Source organism: Panulirus ornatus, chromosome 57 (genome assembly GCF_036320965.1).
Source record: "Panulirus ornatus isolate Po-2019 chromosome 57, ASM3632096v1, whole genome shotgun sequence".
In the NCBI taxonomy this organism is placed as follows: Eukaryota; Metazoa; Arthropoda; class Malacostraca; order Decapoda; family Palinuridae; genus Panulirus; species Panulirus ornatus.
The window spans coordinates 15,305,022-15,322,760 of NC_092280.1; the positions used below are offsets into that span (position 1 = coordinate 15,305,022).

The window sequence follows — 17,739 nt, forward strand, 5'->3', positions numbered from 1 at the left end:
AGCACTCCCTGCTTGACTCCTTCTTCTGTTTCCCCTTTTAGAAACTGAAATGCAAGGAGGGGAGGGTTTCCAGCTCCCTGCTTCCGCCCCCTTTAGTCACCTTCTATGACATGCGAAGAATACGTGGGAAGTATTCTTTTCCCCACATATATATTTTTTTCATACATATTTGCCATTTCCTGCAGTGACAAGCATGAATAGGTAAGAACTTGGAGCATCTGGGAATGGTACACTGTCCCTTATGTTGTGTGGCATGACTGTGAATAGTTCTATGATTGCAGTCTGTTTGTTATCCCTTAAACAGTGATATTGCCTCTGTGAACCATCCCCCTAAAAAAAAAGTGTCTACATTATACTTTATCACGAAAAATAGGAGCAGTAGTTAGGAACATTTAGGTAGGAGCAGTAGGTACAAACATAAGGTAGAAATAGTAGCTAGGAACATTAAGTAATAGCAGTCAGTACAAACATTAGGTAGGAGACTCTGCAAACACTGCACTCGAATTGCCCTCTGCCAGTGGCCTGTTAAGGGTGAGGCATAAAGGCTAAGAAGTGGGCTCGAGTTCACTAGTTGTGGAGACTGTACTATAGTGGTCACCCCCTTGAGGGAGTTCCTGGTGGGAACAGGTGTCAAAGGTATAGATATATAGACACAAGAAAAGTACCAGAAATTTAATTTATTTTGCTCTTTGTTGGTGTGGGAAGGTGATCAAAGAATGGGAAGGCTATGCTGGCAGCACAGATGCTCCTTATCTATGGAAGTATACAGCAGTTTTGTTTTTCTCTTCCAGGCTTCATTGCTTTCTGTATATATCTAATAACATTACATATTTGGAATGTATTATTTACATAACTGGAGATAGGGGAGAAAGAATACTTACCACGCATTCCTCATGTGTTGTAGAAGGTGACTACAGGGGACGGGAGTGGGGGGCTAGAAACCCTCCCATCCTTCTATTTTAACTTTCTAAAAGGGGAAACAGAAGAAGGAGTCACGCGGAGAGTGCTCATCCTCCTTGAAGGCTCAGATTGGGGTGTCTAAATGTGTGTGGATGTAACCAAGATGAGAAAAAAGGAGAGATAGGTAGTATGTTTGAGGAAAAGAACCTGGATGTTTTGGCTCTGAGTGAAACGAAGCTCAAGGGTAAAGGGGAAGAGTGGTTTGGGAATGTCTTGGGAGTAAAGTCAGGGGTTAGTGAGAGGACAAGAGCAAGGGAAGGAGTAGCAGTGCTCCTGAAACAGGAGTGGTGGGAGTATGTGATAGAGTGTAAGAGAGTAAATTCTAGACTGATATGGGTAAAACTGAAAGTTGATGGAGAGAGATGGGTGATTATTGGTGCATATGCACCTGGGCATGAGAAGAAAGATCATGAGAGGCAAGTGTTTTGGGAGCAGCTGAATGAGTGTGTTAGTGATTTTGATGCACAAGACCGGGTTATAGTGATGGGTGATTTGAATGCAAAGGTGAGTAATGTGGCAGTTGAGGGAATAATTGGTATACATGGGTTGTTCAGTGTTGTAAATGGAAATGGTGAAGAGCTTGTAGAGTTTATGTGCTGAAAAAGGACTGGTGATTGGGAGTACCTGGTTTAAAAAGCGAGATATACATAAGTATACGTATGTAAGTAGGAGAGATGGCCAGAGAGCGTTATTGGATTACATGTTAATTGATAGGCGTGCGAGAGACTTTTGGATGTTAACGTGCTGAGAGGTGCAACTGGAGGGATGTCTGATCATTATCTTGAGGAGGCAAAGGTGAAGATTTGTAGGGGTTTTCAGAATAGAAGAGAGAATGTTGGGGTGAAGAGAGTGGTGAGAGTAAGGGAGCTTGGGAAGGAGACTTATGTGAGGAAGTACCAGGAAAGACTGAGTACAGAATGGAAAAAGGTGAGAACAAAGGAGGTATGGAGAGTGGGGGAGGAATGGGATGTATTTAGGGAAGCAGTGATGGCTTGCGCAAAAGATACTTGTGGCATGAGAAGCGTGGGAGGTGGGTTGATTAGAAAGGGTAGTGAGTGGTGGGATGAAGAAGTAAGATTATTAGTGAAAGAGATGAGAGAGGCATTTCGACGATTTTTGCAAGGAAAAAATGCAAATGAGTGGGAGATGTATAAAAGAAAGAGACAGGAGGTCAAGAGAAAGGTGCAAGAGGTGAAAAAGAGGGCAAATGAGAGTTGGGGTGAGAGAGTATCATTAAATTTTAGGGAGAATAAAAAGATGTTTTGGAAGGGGGTAAATAAAGTGCGTAAGACAAGGGAGCAAATGGGAACTTCCGTGAAGGGGACTAATGGGGAGGTGATAACAAGTAGTGGTGATGTGAGGAGATGGAGTATTTTGAAGGCTTGTTGAATGTGTTTGATGATAGAGTGGCAGATATAGGGTGTTTTGGTCGAGGTGGTGTGCAAAGTGAGAGGGTTCGGGAGAATGATTTGGTAAACGAAGAAGAGGTAGTAAAAGCTTTGCGGAAGATGAAAGCCGGCAAGGCAGCAGGTTTGGATGGTATTGCAGTGGAATTTATTAAAAAAGGGGTGACTGTATTGTTGACTGGTTGGTAAGGTTATTTGATGTATGTATGATTCATGGTGAGGTGCCTGAGGATTGGCAGGATGGTTGCATAGTGCCATTGTACAAAGGCAAAGGGGATAAGAGTGAGTGCTCAAATTACAGAGGTATAAGTTTGTTGAGTATTCCTGGTAAATTATATGGGAGGATATCAATTGAGAGGGTGAAGGCATGTATGGAGCATCAGATTGGGGAAGAGCAGTGTGGTTTCAGAAGTGGTAGAGGATGTGTGGATCAGGTGTTTGTTTTGAAGAATGTATGTGAGAAATACTTAGAAAAGCAAATGGATTTGTATGTAGCATTTATGGATCTGGAGAAGGCATATGATAGAGTTGATAGAGATGCTCTGTGGAAGGTTTTAAGAATATATGGTGGGGGAGGCAAGTTGTTAGAAGCAGTGAAAAGTTTTTATCGAGGATGTAAGGCATGTGTACATGTAGGAAGAGAGGAAAGTGATTGGTTCTCAGTAAATGTAGGTTTGCGGCAGGGGTGTGTGATGTCTCCATGGTTGTTTAATTTGTTTATGGATGGGGTTGTTAGGGAGGTGAATGCAAGAGTTTTGGAAAGAGGGGCAAGTATGCAGTCTGTTGTGGATGAGAGAGCTTGGGAAGTAAGTCAGTTATTGTTTGCTGATGATATAGCACTGGTGGCTGATTCATGTGAGAAACTGCAGAAGCTGGTGACTGAGTTTGGTGAAGTGTGTAAAAGAAGAAAGTTGAGAGTGAATGTGAATAAGAGCAAGGTTATTAGGTACAGTACGGTTGAGGGTCAAGGCAACTGAGAGATAAGTTTGAATGGAGAAAAACTGGAGGAAGTAAAGTGTTTTAGATATCTGGGAGTGGATCTGGCAGCGGATGGAACCATAGAAGCAGAAGTGAATCATGGGGTGGGGGAGGGGGCAAAAATTCTGGGAGCCTTGAAGAATGTGTGGAAGTCGAGAACATTATCTCGGAAAGCAAAAATAAGTATGTTTGAAGGAATAGTGGTTCCAACAATGTTGTATGGTTGTGAGGCGTGGGCTATGGATAGAGTTGTGCGAAGGAGGGTGGATGTGCTGGAAATGAGATGGTTGAGGACAATATGTGGTGTGAGGTGGTTTGATCAAGTAAGTAATGTAAGGGTAAGAGAGATTTTCTTTCTTTCTTTCAAACTATTCGCCATTTCCCGCATTAGCAAGGTAGCGTTAAGAACAGAGGGCTGGGCCTCTGAGGGAATATCCTCACCTGGCCCCCTTCTCTGTTCCTTCTTTTGGAAAATTAAAAAAAAAAATGTGTGGAAATAAAAAGAGTGTGGTTGAGAGAGCAGAAGAGGGTGTTTTGAAATGGTTTGGTCACATGGAGAGAATGAGTGAGGAAAGATTGACCAAGAGGATACATGTGTCTGAGGTTGAGGGAATGAGGAGAAGTGGGAGACCAAATTGGAGGTGGAAAGATGGAGTGAAAAAGATTTTGAGTGATCGGGGCCTGAACATGCAGGAGGGTGAAAGGCGTGCAAGGAATAGAGTGAATTGAAACGATGTGATATACCGGGGTTGACGTGCTGTCAATGGATTGAACCAGGGCATGTGAAGCGTCTGGGGTAAACCATGGAAAGTTCTATGGGGCCTGGAAGTTTAAAGGGAGCTGTGGTTTCGGTGCATTATTACATGACAGCTAGAGACTGAGTGTGAACGAATGTGGCCTTTGTTGTCTTTTCCTAGTGCTACCTCGCACACATGAGGGAGGAGGGGGTTGTTATCCCATGTGTGGCGAGGTGGCGATGGGAATGAATGAAGGCAGACAGTATGAATTATGTATATGTGTATATATGTATATGTCTGTGTGTGTATATATATGTATACATTGAGATGTATAGGTATGTATATTTGCGTGTGTGGACGTGTATGTATATACATGTGTATGTGGGTGGGTTGGGCCATTCTTTCGTCTGTTTCCTTGCGCTACCTCTCTAACGCGGGAGACAGCAACAAAGCAAAAAAAGTAAATAAATATATACTTTGTGGTTATGTTGTTCACACAAAACTTTATCTACATGAATAAATGAATATACAACTTTAATTGCACTAAAGATATCAACACTCACCCCCCCATGAATAGTATATTTTATTCTAAAACTTAACTAAAATAGTGAGCAGTGATACCTGGCTTATTTCACCCTGACATTTTGTTGGTGAATGAAATGCGTTGTATTTTATCCAGCCATGGGAGTATGCTGTGATTGACATGTAAGATAATTTTTTTTTTCATACTATTCTCCATTTCCTGCGTTAGCAAGGTAGCGTTAAGAACAGAGGACTAGGCCTTAGAGGGAATATCCTCATCTGGCCCCCTTCTCTGTTCCTTCTTTTGAAAAAAAAAAAAAAAAAAGAGAGGGGAGGATAATTTATGGAAGTAAATATCTGCTGGGATTGTAAACAGAGGTGAGAAGCTTTAATCTGTCATGTAACAAAAGAGGTAGTGCAGTAAGGTTCGCCACAAGACAAAGGATGTAGTTTACTACCGAACCTCTCAATGCAAGAGTGAAGATGCATGTATGTGCAGTTTTTCATTTAGTTTAAATTGTGTGCCACCTGCCATAGGGCATGCAGGGTAAGTCAGACTGGCTTTCCCACAGTCACCAAGTAGTTATTGTTAGGCAAACAGTAACAATATACTCAGCTTACATATACTTTAGTTGTACTCTTTAACATTTTACATCATAAGACCTAAATGCCAAATTGATATGTCAGCTAAGGAAATGCCTGCTAAGATTTTCATGCAAGAAGAAAAATGCACAATGATTAAGAAGCTGGAGCAAGGGCAGCATCCTAATATCCTAACCTGAAGCTAAAGCATGATTTATTCCACCAGTCACACCAAAAGGAGGAATGCTGACAAGATTGACAGCCAATAAAGAAGCAACACCTGTTACTCTGGTAAGAGTAAAGCAAATCAAGCAAAATGCAGCAAATGGTACATGCTGGCAATCCCTCAAGCAAAACTTTATAACAGATACCCATAGGTAGGTAGGCAATCTTGCATTGTTACTCATACAGAATTGGCTGTAACAAAAGGTATTTTAAAAGGAGATATCATGAAGCTTTCAAAGAGACAGTGTATAAATGAACAATGAAACTACTAAGAGTCTCAAAAAAGTGAAATTAGTGAATAACCCTAAATTTCTTTAATCAAAATAAAAACTAAAGGAAGTTAATGACAATGTAGTTTGGCATAGAACTATACATGAACAAATCAGAGATACATTATCAATACTAGAATGATTGAATACTGAAAGCATATCACAAGAGTGATAAAAAGAACCAGAATGTATCAGACAATAATATTAATCACCTTCAGGAAGAATGTATCATTATTATTGGACAAAAAGGAGTAGTCGTATTAATGATTTTCTTACCCTAAAAGAGTCACTCATTACCCTTCTGCCTTGAAAATGTGGAAGCTCAGTAAAGGAGACTCTAGTGATATCTAATTAACCAAGCATAGTGATGTATTTTCAAAGTTGTGTAATAGATGAAGCCAGTAAAGAATGTAATATAATGATCTGTGGTCTGCATTCCCTTGAAGTTTGTGCATCATTGTGTAGGTAGTTACGGTCAGAATATATGGATCAACTGATGGGAGGATTCCCTCAGGTCTCTGCATCTGAGAAAGTCACATGGTTATAGAGAATGTGGTCATCGATAATGTAGATGAGAACAACTATAAGGCTCTATAATATGTCCTGTAATTTGATGATTTATGAAGGGATTTTATTCTCTCACATACATGGTATCTGTTACCACAGTGCTGTAGGACTGTGGGACTGTTTCAATATTTTCATGTTTTCAGTAAGATGTAGTTTGCTAAAGTGTGAAACAGGGGTAAGTTCTTTATTTCTATTTGAGTGTTGGAAGCTATGGAGTGGTTTGGATAGGAAAGGTCTAGTGCTGTTACAAAAAACTGAATGCAGACCATATTGAGGTGCGATTGAATTGAGAGGATCTTTGTTTCACTGTGTAGGTACTGAGTGTTGGTGGCTGCTAGGCTGACAGTGAGTATTCTGAATGCTATACTTTGTGTGGCCTGTAGTTTTGTCATATTTACTTTTGAGAAAGTGGATGACCAAGCAGATGGGGCATAGTTTTGGGTGGAGTGGATGAATTGTTTGATGAGGATGCTAATGGATTCTTTTTCTTGTCCAAATCTGGTACCATGCAAGTTAGTGTTCTAAAGGTATTTAGTTTGTTTGTTGCTTTAGTGTTGATGTTTGTAGTGTGGAGACTGAATGTCATGTACATAATGTTCCGAATACTTGGAGTTTTGTCGAGTGGGAGCAATTGACCATTCAAGGTGATGTGAGGGTGCAGGTTGTATTTGTGTCTATTCAGGGTTAAGAGGGTGACAAAAGACTCCTGTAATGATGTAGACATGCTATTTTCTGTGAGCCAGTTTTCCAAGTGTTTGATGTAGTGTTGTTTCTTGTTGCCTGTTTAGTGTTAAGGGACTGTGATGTGATCATAATGCATAAAAGAGTACCTTCATACTGTGGTCTGCAGGAGGTAACCAGAGGTCTATCTATCTATCTATATCTCTGATGCCTGTTCCAACTGGAACTCTCTTAAGGGGGTGGCCAGGGCAATAGAGTCTCCATAACTAGAGAACTCCACTGCCGCTTCTTAGCCTTTAGTGCCTCAGCCTTAACAGGCATTGGCAGAGGGCAACTCTAATGCAATATTTGCAGAGGCTCCTACTTAATGTTCATATTGACTATTACCTTTTTCTCCTCCCTAAATGTTCCTAACTACCACTTCTATCTACTGTTCCTACCATTTTGCCAAAAGGCAGGGCTAGCACATATTACCACAGGAAAATCTAAAGTTAAAGAATGAACTGTATGAATAAAATGTTGTTAAGTGTTATGTTTGACAAAGAGAGATTGTTTGTGTGTAGAGAGAATGCCAGAAGTCCATGTGTGGGTAAGGCAGAAAGAAAAGGCAGCTACCTGGGTCAGATGAGTGCAACTTGACATCACTGAAGTGCTGGCTCACTAAGCAGCCATCACTAACCCACCCTATACCCAGGCTAGTAGTAATGGTAATGTTCCTCCCTGGTTACTGGCTGCCTACCAGCTATTACCAAAGGTCATGCAGGCAGATACTTAAGTTACATCTAGAGTGGGAAGTCACATCTGGCAAGGTTATATCATTATCAGTGGTGGAAAATGAGTACAATCTTGCTGAAGAACTTACTCCAGAGGAGTCTATCATTTCTCTGCTACTGATAGTGATGCAGCCTTGCAGTCTGAGACTCGTAATAAAGAAAATTATACAGCTATAAATATAAGTACTGTATATCAAAACAATTAAATGATAGATAAAACAAAAGAAAGAGATACTGATATATTAAAGTTGACTGACATCAGCAGATGAGAGACATGCAGTATATGTGAATGCAAGTGCAATCCTAGAGAAAATGTGATTCCTGAGCAGCTGGTAGGAACTGAGTTGGTGATGTCAGCCAGTGGCAGTTGATGATTGGCTGAGGATGGACCCATTAACAAAGGAGCAGCTGCAAATACCTCTGGGTCGTTTACAAAGAGTGAGTGAAGGCGTTGCCTCCTTACTGAAATATGAGGGTAGGCAAAGTCCTGATCTGTATATTCCCATGGAATATATCTCATACTCATGGTAAAGGCCACAGAGGAGAGAAATACTTGTATGATAATGATTTCTAAATTAATACCATTGATACTATACACTGTCTTACAAATCTTATATCAGAATTCTACTGTCAAATAATGTCATATAGTATTCAATTAATACTTACTTGAAAAACTCTAATCTACTGCCTTCATCAGCAATCTTGAGTATGTTGCCAAAGCCATAGTCCATCACACCACGAGTGATAACTGCGAATACTGCAGCAAACATAAGTAATGACTGGAAGACATCAGTCATCAGGACAGCCTTCATTCCACCGAGGGCAGAGTAGAAGGTACACACCAATCCAACCATGATGACTGACCAATTCAGAGAAATTCCTGAGAATAGTAGAATCCACATCACAAACTACTCTTGGGTTGTCTAATTACTCCCCCACCTCTTGTCCTACCATTTTACCTCAAGGCCCTCTTACCCTATATTCACACTTTCTGAAGCTTCCACATAGTTTGCAATTTTTTCTTTCTACTAATTAATGCTTTGTTACCTGCTCTTTTCTCACTTTCAGTCTTCCCTCACCCACTCCTTTCCATTAAACCATTACCACCTTCATCTTCAACTCTCATCTCATCCCTGTATTTCATTTCTTTCTGTTTTTGAGGATTTTTCCCAATCTTTTCTCTATATCTTCACCTTACTGTAATATTCAATTACCAATCTTCTTTCATCTATGTACTAACCTGTAACAGCTGAAAGAGCAAGTGCTGGAGCATATAACACTATGCCCATGTAAAGAGTCATCTGAAGAGAGAATGCTAAAGATGCACATGTCCGTGTTAACAGCCCAAACCTCCTTTCCAGATACTAGAAACCAGATATAAACAGATTAATGAGCATATAGCATAAAGATAATCATTAATTACCTTAATTTACTGAAAGCCTATGAAAACTGAGTACCACCTACATTCCATTTAGTATATTTCTACACATAATTTAGTTGGAATGTGCTGTATCTTCTGTTTCGTCCTGTATTTGAAAAAAAGTTTCTTCCTCTAAAGAACTCTAACACATGAAAATTTTTAATCATCATTTGCTGCTATTCTACAGACATAGCTGAAAAACCAGTCTTTTACTTTACTTTACATAAAATTTCTATATCCTTTCACTATATCTATACTGTAGTATACATTAGTTCATTATCCAAAAGAAATTTTCATCTCTGATTATCCAAACAAACATATCCATATTTTTTAATCTAATTGTTTTACAATGCATACATCACAGATTTCTATAACTAAAAATACATTCACATATACATGTATATGTATATATTTTTCATATTTGTTCGCTGTTCCCATGTTAGAGAGGTAATGCCAAGAACATATGAAGAAGTGGTCTCATTCACTCACATCCATTCCCTTACCCCCTTACTCCCTTCCCATAACTAAGCCCCACAGACCTTTTCTGTTATTTCCCTAAGCCACTTCATATGCCCTGGTGAAGATCAATGACAGCACATTGCTCCCTGTATACTACACTGCTCGCAATTCAATCTATCCAGAGCATGCCTTGTCCCTTCTTGCACTTGTAACCTTTTTCACTCCAACCTTCCATCTCCAATTTGGTCTTCTCCTTACCTCCTCCACTTTTTCCTTCTTGTCCCATCCATTTCTAAAACATATATATTCTTTGTCAACCTCTCCTCACTCATTCTCTCCATATGTCCAAACCATTTCAGGAAACCCTCTTCAACTCTCTTGACTATAATCTTAACATAACCACACCTCTTTTTTCATTTTATTATTTTGGTTTGTCGCTGTCTCCCGCATTAGCCAGGTAGTGCAAGGAAACAGATGAAAGAATGGCCCAACCCACCCACATACACATGTATATACATACACGTCCACACATGCAAATATACATACCTATACATCTCAAAGTATACATATATATACACACACAGACATATACATATATACACATATACATAATTCATACTGTCTGACTTTATTCATTCCCATTGCCACCCTGCCACACATGAAATAACATCCCCCTCCCCCTCATGTGAGCAAGGTAGCGCTAGGAAGACAACTAAGGCCCCATTCGGTCACACTCAGTCTCTAGCTGTCATGTAATAATGCACCAAAACCACAGCTCCCTTTCCAAATCTAGGCCCCACAGAACTTTCCATGGTTTACCCCAGACGCTTCACATTGCCTTGGTTCAATCCACTGACATCAGGTCGACCCTGGTATACCACATCGTTCCAATTCACTCTATTCCTTGCACGCCTTTCACCCTCCTGCATGTTCAGGCCCTGATCACTCAAAATCTTTTTCACTCCATCTTTCCACATCCACTATAGTCTCCCACTTCTCCTCGTTCACTCCACCTCAGACACATATATCCTCTTGGTCAATCTTTCATCACTCATTCCCTCCATGTGACCAAACCATTTCAAAACACCCTCTTCTGCTCTCTCAACCACACTCTTTTTATTACCACACATCTCTCTTACCCTATTATTACTTACTCAATCAAACCACCTCGTACCACATATTGTCCTCAAACATCTCATTTCCAGCACATCCACCCTCCTTCGCACAACTCTATCCATAGCCCATGCCTCGCAACCATACAACATTGTTGGAACCACTATTCCTTCAAACATACTCATTTTTGCTTTCCGAGATAATGTTCTCGACTTCCAAACATTCTTCAAGGCTCCAAGAATTTTCGCCCCCTCCCCCACCCAATGATTCACTTCCGCTTCCACGGTTCCATCCGCTGCCAAATCCACTCCCAGACATCTAAAACACTTCATTTCCTCCAGTTTTTCTCCATACAAACTTACCTCCCAATTGACTTGACCCTCAACCCTACTGTACCTAATAACCTTGCTCTTATTCACATTTACTCTCAATTTTCTTCTTTCACACACTTTACCAAAAACAGTCACCAGCTTCTGCAGTTTCTCACATGAATCAGCCACCAGCGCTGTATCATCAGCGAACAACAACTGACTCACTTCCTAAGCTCTCTCATTCACAACAGACTGCATACTTGACCCTCTTTCCAAAACTCTTGCATTCACCTCCCTAACAACCCCATCCATAAACAAATTAAACAACCATGGAGACATCACACACCCCTGTCGCAAACCTACATTCACGGAGAACCTATCACTTTTCTCTCTTCCTACACGCACACATGCCCTACATCCTCGATGAAAACTTTTCACTGCTTCTAACAACCTGCCTCCCACACCATATATTCTTAATACCTTCAAAAGAGCATCTCTATCAACTCTATCATATGCCCTATCCAGATCCATAAATGCTACATACAAATCCATTTGCTTTTCTAAGTATTTCTCACATACATTCTTCAAAACAAACACCTGATCCACACATCCTCTACCACTTCTGAAACCACCTTGCTCTTCCCCAATCTGATATTCCGTACATGCCTTCACCCTCTCAATCAATACCCTCCCATATAATTTACCAGGAATACTCAACAAACTTATACCTCTGTAACCTGAGCACTCACCTTTGTCCCCTTTGTCTTTGTACAATGGCACTATGCAAGCATTCTGCCAATCCTCAGGCACCTCACCATGAATCATACATACATCAAATAACCTTACCAACCACTCAACAATACAGTCACCCCCTTTTTTAATAAATTTCACTGCAATACCATCCATACCCACTGCCTTGCCGGCTTTCATCTTCCGCAAAGCTTTTGCTACCAAATCATCCTCCCTAACCCTCTCACTTTGCACACCACCTCAACCAAAACACCCTATATCTGCCACTCTATCATCAAACAAATTCAACAAACCTTCAAAATAGTCACTCAATCTCCGTCTCACATCACCACTACTTGTTATCACCTCCCCATTAGCCCCCTTCACTGAAGTTCCCATTTGTTCCCTTGTCTTACGCACTTTATTTACCTCCTTCCAAAACATCTTTTTATTCTCCCTAAAATTTAATGATATTCTCTCACCCCAACTCTCATTTGCCCTCTTTTTCACCTCTTGCACCTTTCTCTTGACCTCCTGCCTCTTTCTTTTATACATCTCCCACTCGTTTGCATTATTTCCCTGCAAAAATCGTCCAAATGCCTCTCTCTTCTCTTTCACTAATAATCTTACTTCTTCATCCCACTTCTCACTACCCTTTCTAATCTGCCCACCTCCCACGCTTCTCATGCCACAAGCATCTTTTGCGCAAGCCATCACTGCTTCCCTAAATACATCCCATTCCTCCCCCACTCCCCTTACCTCCTTTGTTCTCACCTTTTTCCATTCTGTACTCAGTCTCTCCTGGTACTTCCTCACACAAGTTGCCTTCCCAAGCTCACTTACTCTCACCACTCTCTTCACCCCAACATTCTCTCTTCTTTTCTGAAAACCTCTACAAATCTTCACCTTTGCCTCCTCAAGATAATGATCAGACATACCTCCAGTTGCACCTCTCAGCACATTAACATCCAAAAGTCTCTCTTTCGCGCGCCTATCAATTAACACGTAATCCAATAAAGCTCTCTGGCCATCTCTCTTACTTACATACTTATACTTATGTATATCTCTCATTTTAAACCAGGTATTCCCAATCACCAGTCCTTTTTCAGCACATAAATCTACAAGCTCTTCACCATTTCCTTTTACAACACTGAACACCCTATGTATACCAATTATTCCCTCAACTGCCACATTACTCACCTTTACATTCAAATCACCCATCACTATAACCCGGTCTCGTGCATCAAAACCACTAACACACTCATTCAGCTGCTCCCAAAACACTTGCCTCTCATGATCTTCCTTCTCTTGCCCAAGTGCATATGCACCAATAATCACCCATCTCTCTCCATCAACTTTCAGTTTTACCCATATCAATCTAGAGTTTACTTTCTTACACTCTATCCCATACTCCCACCACTCCTGTTTCAGGAGTAGTGCTACTCCTTCCCTTGCTCTTGTCCTCTCACTAACCCCTGACTTTACTCCCAAGACATTCCCAAACCACTCTTCCCCTTTACCCTTGAGCTTCGTTTCACTCAGAGCCAAAACATCCAGGTTCCTTTCCTCAAACATACTACCTATCTCTCCTTTTTTCTCATCTTGGTTACATCCACACAAATTTAGACACCCCAATCTGAGCCTTCGAGGAGGATGAGCACTCCCTGTGTGACTCCTTCTTCTGTTTCCCCTTTTAGAAAGTTAAAATACAAAGAGGGGAGGGTTTCTAGCCCCCCCGCTCCCGTCCCCTTTAGCGCCCTCTACAACACGTGAGGAATGCCCCTCTCTTTATCCATATTATTTTTCACTTGATAAACCAACAAATCTTGTTCTCATACATTTCATTTCTAACCCATTTACACTCTTCCACACACTCTTATCATAAGTCAATGCTTGACATCCATACAACACCATCAGGGCAACAATGCATTCAGACAACCCATTTTCATGCCACCATATAGTGACCTCTTTTTCCAAACATCCCAGGACCTTTGCCTTCTTACATGTCCCATGAATCACTTCAGCTACCATGGTTTCATTTGCTGTCATGTCCACTCCAAGGTGTCTAAAACATCTCGGTTCCACCCTGTTTTCTCTATTCAAACTCCCAACCCAGCTAGCTTGACTCTCTCCAGTGCTAAACCTAATAACCTTGCATTTACAATCAACTTTATCCTTCCACACACTACCCCAAAGTCAGATAGCAACTTCTGCACTTTTCACTCAAATCTGCCACCAACATCATGTCATCAGCAAACAATAACTGGCCCACTTCCCAATTATCCCTATCCCTGACATCCTGCAAACTACATCTGCAATAGGAACAGGGACTTTTTTGTCTTTTCCTGGCGCTGCCTCGATGAAATGGGAGACAGTGATGCTGTTTTCTGTGGGGCGGGGTAGGGCCAGGAATAGATGAAGGCGAGCATGAATATGTACATGTGTATGTATATGTATGTGTATATGCATGTATGGATATTCATATGGATGTATGCATATATGTATATAAGTGGATGGGCCATTCTTCATCTGTTTCTTGGTGTTACCTCACTGATGTGGGAAACGGCGATCAAGTATAATAAAGAAATTTATTTATTTATATTTATTTTGCTTTGTCGCTGTCTCCCGCGTTAGCAAGGTAGCGCAAGGAAACAGATGAAAGAATGGCCCAACCCACCCTTATACACATGTATATACATACACGTCCACACACGCAAATATACATACCTATACATCTTAATGTGCACATATATATATATACACACACAGACATATACATATATACACATGTACATAATTCATACTTTCTGCCTTTATTTATTCCCATCGCCACCTCACCACACATGGAATAACAACCCCCTCCCCCCTCATGTGTGCGTGGTAGCACTAGGAAAAGACTCCAAAGGCCACATTCGTTCACACTCAGTCTCTAGCTGTCATGTAATAATGCACCGAAACCACAGCTCCCTTTCCACATCCAGGCCCCACAGAACTTTCCATGGTTTACCCCAGACGCTTCACATGCCCTGGTTCAATCCATTGACGGCACGTCGACCCCAGTATACAACATCGTTCCAATTCACTCTATTCCTTGCATGCCTTTCACCTTCCTGCATGTTCAGGCCCCGATCACTCAAAATCTTTTTCACTCCATCTTTCCACCTCCAATTTGGTCTCCCACTTCTCATTGTTCCCTCCACCTCTGACACATATATCATCTTGGTCAATCTTTCCTCACTCATTCTCTCCATGTGACCAAACCATTTCAAAACACCCTCTTCTGCTCTCTCAACCACACTCTTTTTATTTCCACACATCTCTCTTACCCTTACATTACTTACTTTATTACTTATAATAAAGAAATATATATTATATTATATAATAGACTTGACCGCCATTTCCTGCATCAGTGAGGTAGTGCCAGGAAACAAACGAGGAATTGCCCATCTACTTATATCTATTCATATTTATTATACTTAATCGCTGTCTCCCGCATCAGTGAGGTAGTGTAAGGAAACGGGTGAGGAATGGCCCAACCCACCGATAACACATCATGCATATACATAAACGCTCATACACACATATACATACATATACATTTCAACGTATAAATACATATACATACACAGCAATGAAAGGGCAAGAGAGATGTGTGGTAACAGGAAGAGTGTGGTTGAGAGAGCAGAAGAGGAAGTGTTGAAGTGGTTTAGACACATCAAGAGAATGAGTGAGGAAAGATGGACAAAGAGGATATATGTGTCACAGGTGGAGGGAAGCAGGAGAAGCGGGAGACCAAATTGGAGGTGGAAGGATGGGGTGAAAAAGATTTTGAGCGATTGGGGCCTGAACATACATGAGGGTGAAAGGCGTGCAAGGAATAGAGTGAACTGGAACAATGTGGTATACCGAGGTCGACATACTGTCAGTGGATTGAACCAGAGCATGTGAAGCATCTGAGGTGAACCGTGGAACTGAGGTGAATTGTGGAGCCTGGATGTGGAAAGGGAGCTGTGGTTTTGGTGCATTACACATGACAGCTAGAGACTGAGTGTGAACGAATGGGGCCTTTTTGTCTTTTCTGGGTGCCACCTCGCTGAAATGGGGGTGGAGGGATGCAATTTCATGTGTGGTAGGGTGGCGAGGGGAATGGATGAAGAAAGCAAGTATGAATATGTACATGTGTATATATGTATATGTCTGTGTATGTATATGTATGTATACGTTGAAATGTATATGTATGGGCATTTATGTATATATATGTGTATGTGGGTGGCTAGGCCATTCTTCATCTGTTTCCTTGCGCTACCTCAACGATGCAGGAAACAGTGGCTAAATATAATAAATACATAATATAACACAAATGATTAAAAATCAAGACTTAAAAAAGATTTTTAAATACATACCTCATATACACTGGTGTTTTGTAGCCGAAAGAAGACTGGGAGATACAAGTAACATACAATAGGTGTCGAGATGATGTATGAAATATTGATGATGATAAACTGAGTCCCAAACATGTAGTTCTCTTTAGATACCCCCAAGAGGGTAATTGCTGACATGAATGATGCCATGAGAGAAAATGCAACTGGCAGGACTGGCATACTCTTGTCAGCTAACATGTACTCCTAAAGATACAGTTTCAAATAAGCTTTCTTAAGACATAAAGATATACCTGAAAAACACCAACATAGAATGTACTGTACTAATTCTTTAATATATCAAAATATCAAAAAAAAAAAAGCATTCAGTATATTATCAGGTTACTCCTTGCTTTAAGTGTTGCACTCCAAAATGATGAAAGAAATAAAATCCATAATCCTTCTGCTGAATGACGAGAAGTCAGTTTAAATGCAAATTTCTTCTTATCAAAGTTGCCTATGTAAAATCTATGAGCAATCTCAAAATTTGACAAAGTATCAAGTCACTTAACAATGTTAAAAACATCAGTAAGAGAATTCACAATTTTGTTTCACTTTTACAATAGTCAAGTCATCCTCTTTTTATATTGTAGGTATGGAACTGGTAAAATAAATCATGCGATAATGCGTGATACTGATCATTCCAACAAAAGAGAATGCAATGGAATCTCTCATATATACAAAAACAAACAACACTTACTACATACATGGGTAGCATAAAACTCCCTTATCAATAAATGAATGGGTTTAAGTGTGGTATCTTCAAGTATTTGTTTTTTTTTTTTATACTATTCGCCATTTCCTGCGATAGCGAGGTAGCATTAAGAACAAAGGACTGGGCCTTTGAGGGAATATCCTCACCTGGCCCCCTTCTCTGTTCCTTCTTTTGGAAAATCAAAAAAGAAAAAAAATATCTAAACACCTGTTAAGTTGGGAATGTGTTGTCCTAATTGATTTTCATCCTCATTTGACAACTGTCTTATCAATCTCCAAGTGGCATAAAAGAACCAAATTTTTGTGTGGTATATCTCAAACTCTGCTGGTGGATGAGAAAATCCATGCAAACTATTAATATTCTCGTTGAAATCTTTTGATTATTACCAATTCTGTTTTAGCTATCACTAAATTTATCAATTTTAAAATTCCTTGGGAAACACCATTCAATATTAACTGCTATTACACAGGGAAAGATTAGATACTTTTTTCAGATAAACTTTCCCAAGGGTGTATTAGAACAAGAACTACCTGATCACATAGGAGTGATTATCAAAGTTGGCTTCCTCTTTTTCAGCTAATCTTTCCTGCTGAAATCTCCTTAATCCACTTTTTCCCTATGAACTGCATTTGCACTGACCAACCAACTCTCATTCAAAGATAATACAGTATAGCTATTGAGGAACAGTTTCTCCTTTGTTATGCACACGACAAGCACATACAAGGAGCTATCTTCAACATCCCTAGAATGTGTGAATAATTTCTAACTCATTATATTAAGTAGTATTCAACAGTGACACAATAATACAAGTATTTTAATCCTCAACCTGCTAATGTCTATCTTTAATAATACATTTATGGACTGCAAGCTATCA

General features: G+C 40.3%; 1 protein-coding gene across 1 annotated transcript in view; it reads right to left on the reverse strand.

Moving 5' to 3' along the window:
* Positions 1 to 17,739, reverse strand: part of LOC139766184 (putative sodium-dependent multivitamin transporter) — a 136,806-nt gene that overhangs the window by 81,490 nt on the left and 37,577 nt on the right. Inside the window, exons 3-5 of the mRNA XM_071694454.1 lie at positions 16,136 to 16,357; positions 8,941 to 9,064; positions 8,367 to 8,580 (exon numbers count right to left, since the gene is read on the reverse strand). Coding sequence (XP_071550555.1) covers positions 8,367 to 8,580; positions 8,941 to 9,064; positions 16,136 to 16,357 — 560 coding nt within the window. The remainder of the gene's footprint in view (positions 1 to 8,366; positions 8,581 to 8,940; positions 9,065 to 16,135; positions 16,358 to 17,739) is intronic.